Source organism: Cetorhinus maximus, chromosome 12, assembly GCF_964194155.1.
Source record: "Cetorhinus maximus chromosome 12, sCetMax3.hap1.1, whole genome shotgun sequence".
NCBI classification, from domain to species: domain Eukaryota; kingdom Metazoa; phylum Chordata; class Chondrichthyes; order Lamniformes; family Cetorhinidae; genus Cetorhinus; species Cetorhinus maximus.
The window spans coordinates 76,347,557-76,365,007 of NC_135890.1; the positions used below are offsets into that span (position 1 = coordinate 76,347,557).

The 17,451-nt window shown below is 41.8% G+C and overlaps 1 protein-coding gene across 2 annotated transcripts in view; it reads left to right on the plus strand.

Moving 5' to 3' along the window:
• The first annotated feature begins 1,121 nt into the window (after positions 1–1,121).
• The window catches only part of LOC144687599 (oxysterol-binding protein 2-like), a 336,708-nt gene continuing 320,378 nt past the window's right edge, over positions 1,122–17,451 (plus strand). For both annotated transcript variants that reach the window (XM_078553932.1, XM_078553934.1), the window contains exon 1: positions 1,122–1,330. In XM_078553932.1, the coding sequence (XP_078410058.1) occupies positions 1,179–1,330 (152 nt within the window). In that variant the 5' untranslated portion in view covers positions 1,122–1,178. The remainder of the gene's footprint in view (positions 1,331–17,451) is intronic.

The following is a 17,451-nucleotide window of genomic DNA, read 5'->3' on the forward strand; positions in this document are numbered from 1 at the left end:
TGGGTGGCCCTGCAGGGGGAACACATTGGTGTCTGATGGTACCCTTCATGCTTTCTGTGAACAGTGAGCATCTAGAGTCCAAGTAACATAAATAAGATAATTTAGAATAATACATTTATTTCATGAATTAGATTTAATGTTTAAATCTCCTTCAGGGAAGCGTGTGGAGCTGCTTTTTCATTGGTGACACTACAGCAACCCAGTGTCATCTTTGTTGGCATTTTTTAAAAAGGTATCTCTCTTGGTGAAGAAAGGGCCTAGTGAGTCTTAGTATTGTTTTCAAAAATAACCCAAATGGACACATTGGATTGCCCTAGTGTTACCAATCGAAAACCAAAGTGGTGTTATTAATAAAATAATTAACCACAACACCAAAGGAAACACATTAAAAGTAAATAATAATGGTATCACCATTATCCACCATGCACTCCAGCTCCGCAGAGTCCACAGTTTTTGTGGAACACCTCAAGATTACTTGGGGACGCCGCTTGCTCATTCTGCAGGGTCACCAGGGCACAGACAAGGTGGCGGAGACAGGCGGGAGTCGCGCCCAATTTTCACCAAATAAAAAGACACGTGGGGCGAGCGGGGCTTCGAGCAGCGGGAACGACGAGGCTTGCACGCCTTTAAAGGGACTTGGCCTTGTTTGCGATTTTCTTCCTTCTGTGTGGGGAATAAAAGTCCTGCACCTGCTAAAGCCAGCGCGCAAACTGCAGAATAATTGCTGTTTACCATCCCTAATCGAAACGCGCCTTTTCCTGTGAACAGCTGCCTCTTTGCTTCGTTTGTGTAATAATTGTTGTACAACCTAAATTGGCATATTGACATCATGCTTTAAGAATCGCGGCTCAGTTGTCCTAAAAGATGTATAGATATTTATAACGTACAGTAGATTACTGATCGGCGGAAGCTAACATTGAGGATGGGTAGCTGAATAGTAAATAGTGGATAGTTTTTCTGTTCTAGTCAGTCGTTTGTGAGGCCGAAGCTTGTGGTCGGTAACGAGGATATTTCTCTTTAAGCTGAAGGACCTGCGAACTCCCCGCCTCCAGCTCCCGCCTCCTCCATGAGGAAAGCGGCTGCTCTCGACCCCCCCGCCCACATCATGAGGGCTGCTGCGCTGCCATAGTCCGCTGTGGTGTCGAGACGGGCAAGTGTCAGCTCTGGCCTCCGACACGATGAGTGAACCGCCCAGAGAGGCCTCCAGCCCGGCGCTGCCGCCCGTTAGCACTGACACTCACAAAGGCTGGCTCCACAAATGGACCAACTATCTGAAGGGTTACCAGCGCCGCTGGTTCGTGCTGAGTAACGGACTTCTCTCCTACTACAGGTAAGCCGCTGGCAGCCGGAGCCCAGGCGCTGCGCCCGCACCAGGCACCCAGATGCTGCAATGGGGTACCCAGAGACAGGTGCTGCATCCACATACAGTCAGTCACCCAGACATTGCAACCACAGACACCCAGCCTAGCAATCCCCCAGATGCTGCATCCACAGAGGCACCGAGATTCTGTCGCTGCATCCACAGACACCCAGATGTTGCATCCATAAATAGGTAAGCAGAGCTAAGTGCTGCAACCACAGGCAAGACGCCTAGCCTGGCACCCAGAGACTACACCCCAGACAGACACCCAGACCTAGCTGCAGTTAGGAGTTGTACATTGTAACTTTGCAAGTAGCATTGAGGATTTGAATACAATCTGGAATTCGTAAGATACTAGTTAATGGGTTGAAGGATCAGATGCTCGTTTGGGACTTCTTGTGTGGTGCCCCCAGGGTTCCGTGTTGGGAACATTTTTTGTTTCTAACTTACATTAATGATTTGGAAACGAGTTGAATGTAAATGAGCTGAATTTTCAGGAAGTATGAAACGAGAAGTTCTAGTTGAATTTTGTAGCTTAGAATTTTCAGAAATAATTGGACAAAACATGAATGTTGGTCACAGTAGAGAATATATTGTAAGATCATGTAAACTGCTGTATGTGGGAAAGAAAAGGATGATGTATGCACTCTGAAGGTTTTTGAAATACCTAAGTTAACGGAAATCTAGGAGTTTTAATTTACTTAATAATCAAGATGTTCAGTTAATATAACAATCAAGAAACCAAACAGAGTGCTGAACTATATAGTCAGAAAGGAAGAGAACAAGTTGGAGGGACCTGTGCTCAACAGTATTGCTCTGCTTAGACCCTGCCTTTAGCACTGTGCTCATTTCTGGGCATGGAGTCACAAGGAAGATGTTCTAGAGAAGAACCTCAGAACTGATCCATAACATCTGATGAAGGATTATAAGGAAAATTTGAAAAAAATGTGCTTTTTAGTGTTGAAAAGAGATAAATAAAAAGTGATTTTATAGACATCATAAATGATAAATAAAAAAAAAGAACAGGAGCATTTCTTCAAAATAAATGCAACATTAGGACAAAGGGACACAAGTTGGAATTAGTAAAAGGCTTGTTTAACACTGCTATCAAGTACTCTACACTTAATGACTGACAAGTGGAGTGGACTTCAGTGTAGAATTATGTAATACCTTTAGCACATGGACTGCAGCAACTCCAGAAAAAACCCGCCACCGCCTTCTCAAGAGCACCTTGGAGTGGGCAATAAAAGCTGGCCTTGCCAGCAAACCCCATATCCCAAGAAACACTTTTTTTTAAAGGATGTGGAATAGATGACCTTGAACTCCAGCTAAATTCTGTGCAAATATTCCCACTGGACAATGTAGCTGCTGAATTTACAGGCTGCCCAATGTTGGTCTTTGCATTAGCCAGCCTGAAATAGATAGCTGGTGTCAATGCTTTTTGCAAATCCAACTGGCTGTAGCTACTTTCTGTTACTACTTAAAGGTCAAACTGAAATTAGAGTCCTGCTATTACTACTTGTAAAGTGTGTGGCCCAGACCACATGTGATGCACCCTTGAATACTTGGGTGAAATAAATAAGGTTAATATTTAAGGAAATAAATATGGTTAATATTTTGAAGATGCATAAAGCCCTGGATTGCATCCGAAGATTTAAGGGTATCGAATGTAATGCTGAAATAGTCCAGTATTAGTAGTGGGGAAATTGCTTGGGAACATTTTACAGTATGCTTTCTGTATTTATTTTTAAGAGTGCAGAGACAATATTAAAGTAGTCTGCATGGATTAAAAAGTTATCCTTTATAAGATCACAAAATAGCTTTGGACGAATAAGACCTTCTCAACCCATTAGATCTCATCAATCCAGAATATCAAATGTAGTGTCTTGCCATCTGACTATATCTTAGACATGTGCAGAGTTCTAGATTCAGCCAAGCTTCCTGGGAACCTGTTCCACTAGTGATCATTCACTGTGTCAAGAAATATTGAAATCCATTTAGTGATGCATTTGTATTAAATGTGGATGAAACATAGTATCAGGTGACACATTCCCAATATTGGCCTCACTGCTCAACTGTTCAGCATTCCCTCCACTAACTGACCTGCCCACTGACTAACATTAAACATTTCACAAGATTACTTGATCTGCATAAACTATTTGAGTTGAAGTTTGTCTGGGTTAAGATTACTATAGCTTCCTCTACTCTTCCCACCCAACCCCTGCCCAGTTACAGAACAGTAAAAGCAGTATCTGCTCACTTTTAGTGCTCCAGTCAGCTCAACCAAGATCCTTGGCAAACAAAACTGGAACTAATCTTAATCAAAGGGTATGTAGACTTCTCTCAGGTAGCCAGATCTGTTGGTTCTGAGCCAGCATGTCAGCTGATGCTTACAGCAGGGATTTTAAATGAACAAAAGCTCCATTTGAAGCTTCGCAGCCAGCTGCACTGAATGAGTTGCTGACTAATTGATAGTGACACCAAAGGCATGAAAAAAAAATCTCTGAAGTCTAATTAATAGAAGTACCAGCACTGTCCTGTCCTTCCTGGTGTCAGCTGTAAACTTGTCCTTCACAAACCTAAATACATGATCTCTTGTCCTCAAGTCATGCCTTATGCTTCTACTGGAGCTCTTTGAGGAGGTGTTGAAATAGTTCTCAGTAGGGATATTTTAGTTGGAATTTGAGAAAGTGTTTAGTAAGGTTTTGCACCTCTGGGTTTCAAAGGTAATTGGAGTTTATCAGATTGATAGCAAATCGACCAGCTGGTCTGTAAATCTGATTGGGAAAAGAAAGTAAGGACCAGTGGAATGTTGTAGAGATCGCCTGTTATTTATCTTATAGGCAAACTCTGTCTGTTTACTTCATCAGATGGACTCAGTTGGTAAATAATTTCAGGGAACCAAAGAACGTGCACCTGTATATAGTGCCTTATCACATCTTCGGAACATGTCAAAGTGCCTATAACCAATGGGTCACTTTTGAATTTCACCATTGCTTTACACTTGTAGCATATAAACCCATAGATTAGGAATCCCTGCTTGAGTTAGCTGATTTCAGCCAAATGCTACCCTTTGATGCAACTGGGTGCAGTGTTGCTGGAATAGAGATGGGGAGAAAGTCAACAGGGATTCCTGTTCCTGTTTACTTATCCAGTTTCACCATCTGCAATGCATTTGTGTGACGGTCTGATGAATTAAGCATTGGGCTTTCTTGTTCACTACTGATACTCTGTATTCAGGCAAATAGCTGAAGAATAACCACTTAGGGAAGTTGAGGGAAGAATGTCGAGCCATGCCTGGGTCTGTACTTCACAAGCCAATCTCCTTGAGAGAAGTTAGAAAGTTGAAAGACTGTAAAAATCTCAAGCAGGATACTTATGGTTACATAGAGCACCAACCAGATTTTGTGACAGACCGATAGGATTCAAAAGAATCTGAATTTACATATTGGAGAAAATGTTGAGAGGATACACGATCTGTGTCTTTAAAATGTTGGGCACATAAATAATGTGCAATTAAGCAGGCTAAGCATAAACCAAAGGGCGCGTGCATACAATTCTTAAGGTCCGAGACCTGAGATTGGAAATTTTTTTTTAATCCCCACGGAAGAATAGTTTTCTGAAGCAGACTCTCAAAACCAATACAACATAATTCAACTCATAATTTTAAAAAATATAAGGAATAAATGATGGGAAGTTAAACAGCAGAATTTCCATATAGGTTGTAGCAAACCAGCTGCAATATTATATTCTGCTGAGGTAGATTTATACCGGAAAAGATTTTGTCATTTAATTTCCTGAAGAGGTTAGAATTTGGGTGTATTGGAATGCTATATTCCAGAGGTTTGATTCTACAGGTTTGAGTTGGCGGAAGTATGAGTATTGCTAACTATGTTGCTGTGGGATATGGGTTGAGGATGTTTATGCTCCAGACACTCTCCCCAAATCATTTTTGGAAAAAATAAATTATTGTAGTGAAGCCAGTCTATCAAAACTGTTTAATGGATAAGATATTGTCACCTTCAGTCTTGCACCGACTGAAGAGAATTGAAATAAATTTGGATTGCTGAAGTGAAGAGCTGGTGCAGACTTGACAGAGCTTGTGTTTCATTCTGTGCTGCAACCTTCTAAATATTCTAAATTTTAAAACAAAAATAAAAGTACTGCAGGTGCTGAAAATGTAAAATAAAAGCTATGTGCTGAAAGCACAGCATGTCAGGTAGCACCTGTGGATAGAGAGATAGATTTAATGTGTTGATGATAAAAGGCCTTTAACCTAATAACTTTGTTTTCTCTCTCCTCTCCCCATATCCTTTAATTCTGGTTTATGGCTGGCTAGTTGACATTGTTTTCCATGTGTCATCAGGAGTATGCCCAACATTAATCTGAACATGTGTTTCGGTGCAGACTTCTGGTGATTAATCTCTTGGTGACATGACAGCCTTAAAGAATGTCTGATACTGTTCCTATTATCTGGGTTTTATGATATTGCTGTGCCTTTCAGATTTAAAATTTAAAAAATAATGGCATGGATTATGTGGCACATTGGTTTTAAATATTGCGTTGTTACTGAAAGTGAAAAGGGTCTATTAAAATAGAGCCATTGGATATATAATCTTTTTCTGTCCCTGTGGTGAATTTCCTGACCACCCTTGCCCCCTTGGTAACTGCCCATGGTGCAAAGATTGGAATCAGAGACTCATTATTCCTAGACCTGTGTCCCATCATTAAATGGTAAAAGTTTACCAACAGTGATTCTTAAGTGAGGAAGGGGTTGCGAGAGATGGTGGTGATATAGAGCTTGGTGTTGTCAGTAGACACATTCAACCTGAATTTGTGTTTTTGGATAATGCTTGGATTGTGGCCATTGACCAAAGAGTTTTGGAGTAATCAGGACCTCGTGTGAACCTGTGGCTCTTCTACAATAGTGAGAGGTTTTTGTAATGGAGCCACCATCTTTGGGTTGAATGCAGCTCACCAAGGCTCCTTAGGCAGCACGTTCCAAACCTACAACCACTACTATCTAGAAGGACAAGGTCAGCAGATACGTGGGAACACCACCACCACGTGGAAGTTCCCCTCCAAGCCATTCACCATCCTGATCCGGAAATATCGTTCACTGTCGCTGGGTCAAAATCCTGGAACTCCCTACCTAATGGCACTGGGGGTGTACCGACACTGCATGGACTGCAGTGGTTCAAGAAGGCAGCTCACCACCACCCTCTCCAGGGCAATTGGGGATGGGCAATAAAAATGCTGACCTAGCCAATGACCACCATGTCCCATGAATTAATTTAAAAAAAAATCAAGGTGGCGCTTGTGTGATATTGAGAAATTTTGTGATAAATAAAGAAAAAGGATCTGCTTATGGAATCAGCAGACTGGCCGGTTGTTCGCCAGAGAGGCCAAAACTTTTGAAAAGGTAATGAGTTATCCTCGGCTGGGTGAAATGTTGTATTTTGTCAAGGCAAACTTTTTTTTAAAAATAAGAAATTTAACATTTGATGTTCAACAAGACTTGCCCTGGCTTGTGGTGTTGTCCTCCAGAAACATCGTCCAATGTTTCCAGGTGGGCCTTCCAGTGGATTACAGCTCTAATGTTGTATGGAATGAGGAAATATACATGCAAAAAGTTACTTGAAAAAAGTTGATCTGTTTTATTATAACAGTACAGATTATGGGCGATTTGATTGAAGTGTTTAAAATTCTGAAAGGATTGAACACTGTAGATAGAAGCAGACTGTTTCCAGCAGTCGAGGGGTCTAGGACAAAGAGCCATAGTCACACGGTTACAGAGAGCAAGAGAAGTTTCTTCACAAAGGAAGTTGTGAGCCTGTGGAATTAACTTTTCAGGATTGGTGGTTGTGGCAGAATCTATGAACCTTCAGTCTCAGATTCGGTAGGTGATTGAAGGGACATTGAAACAGGGTTTATAAATATGGGCCCCTCACAAACATGTGCACGACCAAAACACTGCTGCCCTCTTCTTAACTTGCACCAAGTCTCATTCACCCATATCCCTTGCTGAGCTACACCAGCTCCCGGTTCAACAATGTTGCAATTTTAAAATCCTCATTTTTGTTTTGAAATCTATCCATGGTCTCGGCTCTCACTATCTCTAGCCTCCTCCAGCTACAACCCTTCAAGAGCTCTGTATTCCTCCAATTCTGACATATTGTGCATCTCTGATTATAATTGCTTCACTATCTCTCATTCCTTTTTAAGATACTTTTTAAAACCTACCTCTTTGAGCAAGCTTTTGGTCATCTGTCCTGATATCTATCTCTGTGGCTTGGTGTCAACATTTCTATTTCTCATATTAAGCACCTCAGGATGTTTTGTTATGTTAGAGGCTCTATATAAATGCCAGTTGTCAATTTATGCAGGATCATTATCGCTATAATGGGCTGGGAGAGCATTCATTTACTTCAGGTGTCCTGATACACCTACAATGGTAATTGTGGACTTTGGGTGGTTACACAGTACATTCCATGTATTAATTTGTTTGTCATTTTATTTGTACTAGTCTTCATTGGAGTGCATTTTCTGCAGCTTGTGATAACATAAAACTTGAACTGTAAGATGAGATACCTAACTGCTAAATACTATTTTTAGAAAGTTATTGCGCAAGACTTCTTCAATTAAAGTTTGAGAGGTCAAAGTAACTTATCCCCAGTGAATCAGTTCCTGAATCAATCAGTAACAGTAAAAAGCAAAATTCTAATGAGACTAAAATTTGTGTTTGGTAATCCATTTTTTGTAAACAAATGGAAACCTTTCACTATTCCTTGGCTGTGCCCAGATTTTTGTGTAAAACTTATTTTTCCTCTTGTCCTGCAGGAATTAGTGAGACGGACAGCATTTTTCAGTTCTTCCCCATCTAATTTTTTGCTCTGCAGTAAATTAACGCTTTTATTTGCCGCTGTGTCACAGTATTAAGTGTATCTGAAACTGTACACTGGTGCTGTTCAGTTTGGGTTTTGGGGAAGTCAGCAGAACCAGTGCCTGTGCTTGAATTAATTCTGGCTTCCTCGTGCTAAGTGTGCAGAACCGTAGCCTTACACACAATATGTCCATGGTTCTGTTGCTGGGATAAAGGAACTGGATTTAATTTATTTAAATGCAGGAAGTCAGTTCATGCTGTCTAATCTCTGAGAACTGAACGAGCACCAGTGCAGAAATGGCTTTTACCCTTGATGTTTACCTGGATAAAGCTCCCTCCTTTGTTTTAGTCTGTTGCAAAGGAGATAGTCCTTGCCCTTTTTCCAGTTCTAACCAAGGATACATATCTAAAGCATTGACCAAAAATAGTTGTCAAAATAATTTTAGGCTAATGGCACTCGCCTTTATTTGTGTGTTAATGTCTATAGCAATGTCGGGCTAGGAAGATGTGCGATTAAATACAGAAATTGAAAAATTCCTATCAGAGATACTGCACTCCGGGGGAAAAAAGGCATCTTGGTCTCTGGCTCCAGTCAAGTGCACTGAGTGTGATGAGCTTCTTGTACTCTCATGGTAGATACAAAGTTAACTTGCTACAAAAAAGTTAGGACTTGTCCATTACATTCTAAGTACCCCTTTAGCTGCATGATAAATGTTAATTCAATGGCATTACCACTGCTGAAACCCCCACTATCAACACCCTGGGGGTTACCATTGACCAGAAACTGAACTGGACTAGCCATATAAATACTGTGGCTACAAGAGCAGCTTAGAGGCTATGAATCCTGTGGCAAGTAACTCATCTCCTGATTCTCCAAAGCCTGTCCACAATCTACAAGGCACAAGTCAGGAGTGTGATGGAATACCTCCCAATTTCCTGGATGAGTGCAGCTCCAACAACACTGAAGAAGCTTGACACCATCCAGGACAAAGCAGCCCGCTTTATTTGCACCCCATCCACAAAAATTCACTCCCTCCACTACTGACACACAGTGGCAGCAGTGTGTATCATCTACAAGATGCACAGCAGGAACTCACCAAAGCTCCTAACACAGCACCTTCCAAACCCAAGACCACTACCTTCTAGAAGGACAAGGGCAGCAGAGAGATGGGAATACCACCACCTGGAAGTTCCCCTCCAAGCCACTCGCTATCCTGACTTGGAAATATATCATTGTTCCTTCACTGTGACTAGGTCAAAATCCTGGAACTTCCACCCTAACAGCACTGTGGATGTACCTACACCACATGGACTTGTAGTGACTCAAGAAGGCAGTTCACCACCACCTTCTGAAGGGCAATTAGGGATGAGGAATAAATGCTGGCCTAGCCAGCAATGCCCACATCTCATGAATGAATAAAAGATAAATTACTGATGGTTCATTCCTCTGACACTGAAAATTACATAAGAAATAGGAACAAGAGTAGACCATTCGGCTCCACGAGCCTGCTCTGCCATTCAATAAGATCATGGCTGATCTTCTTGTGTTTCGATTTCCACATTCCCATCTAACCCTGATTTCCTTAGATTCTTGTTAGGCAAGGGAATCAATCCATCTCTTGTTTAAAGTATTCAATGACTCCGCTTCCACCACCTTCTGAGGCAAGCAGTTTCAAAGTTGTACAACCCTCTGAGAGTAAAAAAATTCTCCTCGTCTCTGTCCGAAAAGTGCGACCCCTAATTTTAAAACAGTGCCCCCTAGTTCTGGACTCACCCACAAGAGGAAACATCCTTTCGTCGTCCACCTTGTCAAGGCTGTTCAGGACCTTGTATACTTCAATCAAATCACCTCTCACTCTTCTAAAGTCCAGTGGAAACATGCCCAGTTGTCCAACCTTTCCTCATAAGACAACCTGCTCATCCCAGGTATCAATCTAGTAAAACTCTGAACAGCCTGCAATGCATTTACATACTTCCTTAAATAAGGAGACCAAAACTGCACACAGTATTCGAGGTGTGGTCTCACCAATGCCCTGTATAACTGAAGCATGACATCTTTTTATGTTCAATCCCTCTTGTAATAAAGGATAGCATTCCATTAGCCTTCTTAATTTCTTCCTGTACCTGCGTACTAATTTTTTGTGACTCATGTATGAGAACCCCTAGATCCCAGAATTATGCATCCGTTCTCCATATAAGTAATATTCTGGTTTTTTTCCTTCCTGCCAAAGTGAACAGCTTCACATTTTCCCATATTAAACTCAATTTGCCAGATCTTTGCCCACTCACTCAACCTATCTATGTCTTCACTCCCCTCATCTAAGTCATTGATGTAAATCGTAAAAAGTTGAGGCCCCAGCACAGACCCCTGTGTGACTCCACTCGTCACAACCTGCCAATCTGAAAAAGACCCATTTATGCATATTCTCTGCTTTCTGCCAGCCAGCCAATCTTTTATCCATGCTAATATGTTACCCCCTACACCATCAACTCCAACTAATTGGTTAAACATGAACTTCCTTTCACAAAACCAAGCTGACTCTTTCTGATTGCCTTGAGCTCTTCTAAGTGCCCAGCTATAACCTCCTTAATGATCGATTCACACAGTTTTCCACGACAGACGTCAAGCTAACTGGCCTACAGTTTCCTGCTTTCTGCCTCCTCTTCTTGAATAGAGGGCTCATATTTGCTATTTTCCAGAATCTAACGAATTTTGGAAAATTTACACCACTACCTCATTAGCTATAGACCCTAGGGTGTAGTCCATCGGGACCTGGAGACTTACCAGCCCGCAGCTCCATCAATTTGCTCAGTACCGTTTCCCTAGTGTTTTCAATTTCAGTAAGTTCCTCTCTCCCTTTCACCCCCCTGATTTGTAGCTATTACTAAAAAATTTTTTGTATCCTCTATAATGAACACAGAAGCAAATTTTTGTTCATTTCTTCTGCCATTTCCTTATTATCTACTATTAACTCCCCACTGTCACTCTCTAGAGGACCAACACTCAATTTACTTACTCTTTTCCTTTTTAAATACCTGTAGAAACTCTTGCTCCCCGTTTTTACACTTCTAGCTAGCATCCTCTCATACTCTAATTTCTTTCTCCTGATTAACCTTTTAGTCATTCTCTGCTGTTCTTTATATTTTGTCCTATCTGTCCTGCCACTCATCTTTGCCGATTTGTATGCTTTTTCCTTAAGTTTGATGCTTTCCTTAACTTCTTTATTTAACCACGGATGGTGGGTCCTCCCCTTAGAATTTTTCTTTATAATAGGAATGTACTTATTCTGAATACGCTGAAATATCCCCTTAAATGTTTGCCACTGCTTCTGTATTGACCTATCCTCTAGCCTAGTTTCCCAGTTCACTTCAGCTAGCTCAGCTTTCATCCCCACATAATTGCCCTTATTTAAGTTTAGGGTAATAGTCTTAGACCAACTCTTCTCCCTTTCAAACTGGATGTAAAATTCAATCATGTTGTGGTCGCTGCTACCTAAGGGTGCCTTTACTCTGAGGTCATTAATTAACCCTGTCACATTGCACAATACCAAGCCTACACTGTGGCTACTATTAGGGGGCTTGTAGACAACTCCCACTAATGACTTTTTTCCCCTACTATTCCTCATCTCCACCCAAACCGATTCTATATGCTGCTCTCCTGAACCAAGATCATCTCTAACTATTGCACCAATGCCCTCTTTCATTAACAGTGCCACCCCTCCACCTTTTACCTAGCTTCCTATTCTTCTTGAATGTCATATGCCTCTCAATATTCAGGACCCAATCTTTGTCATCCAGCAGCCAAGTCTCGGTAATTGCTATCAGATCATATTTATTTATTTCAATGTGGGCCATCAATTAATTTACTTTGTTATGAATGCTACGTGCATTCAGATAGAGAGCCTTCAGTTTTGTCTCTTTGTTATCTTTGTAACATCTAGTCTTAACTGTTGATGTATTCTTAGGTTTTTTCTCCCAGTCACTTCCTGCCATTCTCTGACCCTCATTTCTCGTATTACTATTTTGCTCTTCTGTCTTGACCCTACACCTTGAATTGCTACCTCTACCCAAGTTTGATCCCTCATCCCCCTTGTTTAGTTTAAAGCCCTCTCTCCTTGCCCAGTTATGTGATTTGCAAGGATGCTCGTCCCAGCATGATTCAGGTGTAAACCATCTGTGGTATAGCCCTCACTTTCCCCAGTACTGATGCCAGTGCCCCACAAACTGGAACCCTCTTCTCCCACACCAGTCTTTGAGCCATGTATTTGTCACTGTAATCTTATTTTCCCTATGCCAATTTGCACGTGGCTCAGGTAATAATCCAGAGATTATTACCTTTGAGGTTCTGGTTCTTAATTTGGTACCCAGCTTCTCATATTGACTTTGCAGAACCAATTTCCTAGCTCTGTCTATGTCATTGGTACCTACATGGACCACGACAACTGGATCCTCCCCCTCCCACTGCAAGTTCTCTCCAGCCCTGAATAGATGTCCCGAACCCTGGCACTGGGCAGGCAACATAGCTGTCTGGACTCTCGCTCTTTGCTACAGGGGACAGTGTCTATCCCCCTCACTATACTATCTCCTACTGCCACGACATTCCTTTTTGCTCCCTCTGCTTGAACAGTTTCCTATACCACAGTGCCATGGCCAGTCAGCTCATCCACCTTGCAGACTTTGCTTTCATCTACACAGGTTGTGAGCACCTCAAACCTGTTTGACGATTGCAAAGCCTGAGGCTCCTCCACTGCTGTCTGCTCGGTCCCATTACCTGCCTCACTCCGTCACATCCTCCTGTCCCTCACTGCTGACCAAATCAGATGACCTTTTAAGAGGTGTGACTGTCTTCTGGAAGAAAGTGTCCAGGTATTTCTCCCCCTCCCTTATGTTGTGCAGTGTCTGCATTTCAGCTTCCAGATCAATAATCCTGATCCAGAATTCCTCAAGTGGCTTACACTTCCTGCAGACGTGTTTGTCATGGATCACCTGGTGTCCAAAAGCTCCCACATCCCGCAGCTGCAGCATAACACCTGCCCCACCATTCTAACTTATGTTATTTAGTTAATTTACTTTAATTACTTTCTTCCTATGTATGCTACAATTTACTGTGTTTATTGAATGCTAGTACCACTGACAACTAAAGGTTAAATGCTTCTCAACTACAAAGGTATGTGCGTTAGATGTTTATTTAAATTACTTTATTTTCATTGCTCATTTTTATCTTTATTTTAATTTTAAAGTTTTCAAACTTTGGTTTAGTATTTTAAAGTATAGAGTCTCATTCTTTAAACTTTTCATTGTTGTTTGAGTGTTTTTGATAAATTCAATATTTTATTTTGCTGTATGGTCTTAGTCATTCCAGGTGGAGACCATTTGGCCTATTGAGGCCACCCTCAATAACTTTGCCCCTTTTTTCTCTTTCAATGCATTCTTTCTTTCCATCTCCTTTTATATCTCTTTCTGTATCTGATTTGATGTTGAATTCTCCATTCCAAGTTCCACTTACTGTTTATTATGCTTTGGGACTGTCTGTTCAATTCAAAGTAAAATGGAATAGTGAAGAGAGTCATGTGATCTGTTATGAATTCTGTCTGACAAGCCTGGGCAGCTTGGTTATCATGCAGACGGGGGGTGCAGGTTGAGACTTACCGAGAGTAAGGTGCAACATTTTCACACCTGAACCAAAGACAAGAGCAGCTGGGCTAACTGTTGACAGACTTTCTGTCTCGAGAGCTTTTTTGGACAGAAAGAGAAAAAGAGAGAGAGCTCCCTCAGAGAGCTAAAAGCCTGCTGTGAGTGTGGTCTGTGAGAATGCTGGCTTTCTGTGGACTACCAGGCAGAATGCAGGAGGGAACACCATCTTTGGTCGAAGAGACATATCCCATGGCGATCTAAAAGACTCTGAAAGATATGGCCAGAGAAAGGAGTCGCCAGGCGTAGAACTTATTTCTGGTAGTTGGTTCTGGAAAACTGAGAGGTGACTTTTCATAGTCACTCGATATTACAACTTGGTGAAGCCGGAAGTGATTGGACTGGTTCCTGTAAAAACTGCAATTCTGCGGCGAGCAGACAGTAAGCATAACTGTGGCATTGGGTTTTTGGACGTGTTAAAGGGGTGATATCTTTTCTGTAGTTTAGATTACTAATTGCCCACTAAGCAATATTTAGTCAATGTTGCTTTAATTTGTTTGTTACAGTAAAAGTCTCAAAACTTTAAATCGTGTTGTGCAAATCCTCCACTGAAAATTCAAATATCTTTTTAAAAGTTATCAGTCTCTATGGGGTTGTAAGCTTGCATGTTTGGACCCCACACTGCTAATTTCATAATTCTTCAATCTGGTTAAGGAGAAACACAGTTGCATCCCATGTTCATTTGGATCCCAGCTGCACTATAGAAGGTGTTGCAGTGTGCTAATTTTGCACTTACAGCAACTTGTAAAATATCATGGAGATTAAACAGACAGGGCAAAGCTAAGTAACTCCAGGTGCTGTTCACTGGCACACTACAACAAATTTTGAGCCGTGGACATTACCTGCTGTGTATTTCCAAAGTTTTCTATTTATTTTAGAATTTTAATTGTTTGTCCCTCCTCTCTCAAGTTCTTGGGCTTGTTTAACTGCTCTCCTGTGATGTGAACCACGTCTGCACGAATGGGTGAGTCCAAGTATCACATTTCTGCTTTAGAAAAGTGATTTGGAATACTATTTGACCCTGTTGTTATGAAGGAACTGCATGGAAATAGCACTTTGATAATATGTTTCTAAAAATGGAAACTGGCAATTTAAGTAATTTCAATGTCGGCATGATTCATTTGGTAACATTTTTGCAGCTGAGTCAGAAGGTTATGGGTTCAAGCCCCACTCCAGGATTTGAACTGGTAACTCAAGCCAACAGTCAGTGCAGTACTACTGAGGGACTGCTGCGAAGTTAGGTTGCCATTACATTATAAGAAAAACAGGGAGCTCTCATAGTGTCAAACAGAAACAGATGCTGGAAATCTGAAATAAAAACAGAAAATGCTGTAAGTACTTGGCAGGCCTGGCAGCATCCCTGTGGAAAGAGGAACCGGGGTAATGTTTTATGTCCATGACATTTCATCAGAGCTGGAAGAAGTTAACAATGTAACAGGTTTTTAGCAAGTACAGAGACAGGGAAAGAGGGAGGGAAAGAAAAGAACAAATGGAAGTGTCTGTGATTGGGTGCAAAGCAGGAGAGGTTTTGTTTTATTCTTCTTTCACGGGATGTGGGTGCCACTGGCTAGGTCAGCATTTATTGCCCACCTCTAATTGCCCATGAGAAACTGCAGTCCATGTGGTGTAGGTACACCCACGGTGCTGTTAAAAGAGGAAGTTCCAGGATTTTGACCCAGCGACAATGAAAGAACAGTGATACAGTTCCAAGTCAGGATGGTGTGTGGCTTGGAGGGGAACTTGCACATGGTGGTGTTCCCATCTCTCCTGCTGCCCTTGTCCTTCTACGTGCTAGAGGTTGCGGGTTTGGAAGGTGCTGTCGAAGGAGCCTTGGCAAATCAGTGCAGTTCATCTCGTAGATGGTACACACTGCTGCCACTATGCAGCGAAGGTGATGGATGGGTTGCCAGTCAAATTGGCTGCATTGTCCTGGATGGTGTAAAGCTTGAGTGTTGTTGGAGCTGCACTCATCCAGGCAAATGGAGAGTATTCCATTACTGACTTGTGCCTTGTAGATGGTGGACCAGCTTTGGAGAGTCAGATGGTGCATTACTCGCTGCAGAATTCCCAGCCTCTAACCTCTCCTGGTAGCCGCAGTATTTGTATGGCTGGTCCAGTTCAGTTTCTGGTCATTGATAACCTCCAGGGGGATTCAGTGATGGTAATGCCATTGAATGTCAAGGAGAGATGGTTGGATTGTCTCTTGTTGGAGGTGGACATTGCCTGGCACTTGTATGATACCAGTGTTACTTGCTACTTATCAGTCCAAGCCTGAATGTTGTCCAGGTCTTGCTGCATGTGGACACGGACTGTTTCAGTAACTGAGGAGTCATGAATGGTGCTGATCATTGTTCAATGATCAGCAAACACCCCCATTTCTGACCTTATGATAGAGGGAAGGATATTGCTGAAGATGGTTGGGCCTTGGACACTACCCTGAGGAACTCCTGCAGTGATGTTCTGAGACTGAGATGATTGACCTCCAACAACCACAACCATCTTCCTCTGTGCTAGATACGACTTCTGTTGGTATCTAGTAGGTTCTGTTTAATGAATGTTAAATACTCAGTACTTGATGGTAATAAGGTGAACAAGTGCTGGGTGTTGATTTGTTAATGGTACCCACTTGTATATAAGGAAGAGCCAGCTTTTCTCTTCTGTTTCTCTTCTGCGGCTACACTTGTGGCTGGGTGTCCTTGGAGGGGGAGCATGCAATGTCTTCTGGCATGATTGAAGCCTTCAGTGCTCATTGGGTGCCATGGGGGCTGGGGTGCTTTAAAGACCCCTTTGACCACATTTTGGTTTAATGTTTTTAAGTTTCCTTTAACATTTGAAATTTTGTTCTCAGTGTCCCTTTAAGGGGCTGCATCTTGTTTTGTCGCCTGTTTTTCCTAATTTAGTTTAATCAAAAGAGAATGCAGGTTGCCTGTGTTAGAAGGGAGAAGTCAGCCAAAAAATTACTCTCCACTTAAGCATCCTAGCCTCTGTGTATCTTTCACATCCAGGCTTGGGAGTAAGCCAACATTGGTAGCAGCGGATGTTTGGCTGAAAATGAAGACTGGAGACTGAGCTTTATTTCCAGACACAAGGTTAGAATTGCAGGTAATTTTTTTTGAGAAGATTGTAATTGCAGACTCTGAAGAAAGATAACTGAAAGCAGGCATAAGGTGGCAGGATATGATTTTCCATCACTGTTTTGTGAAACAGAATTGTATGATCAATGGAAAAATGAGTTTCAGGCATGGTAATGGGTTACATCTCTGCCGAAAAGAAAGCAAGGGACAGCTCTGGCACTCACTTCCTGTCAGGAGCAAGATCTGCCACAAAGTGTTCTTGGAACTAGACACTCGGGAACTGAACAATGACGAAAGTTTGGGCAGCCTCTTAAAATTCGTGGATAAAATTTGTGGAAGATGACTTATTAAACGCCTACGAGGCTCGGTTGGACTTTGACAAATGTAGAAAAATGGATGTTTCATCCATAATCAGTTAAGCTCCATGATATATTCTTCTATCT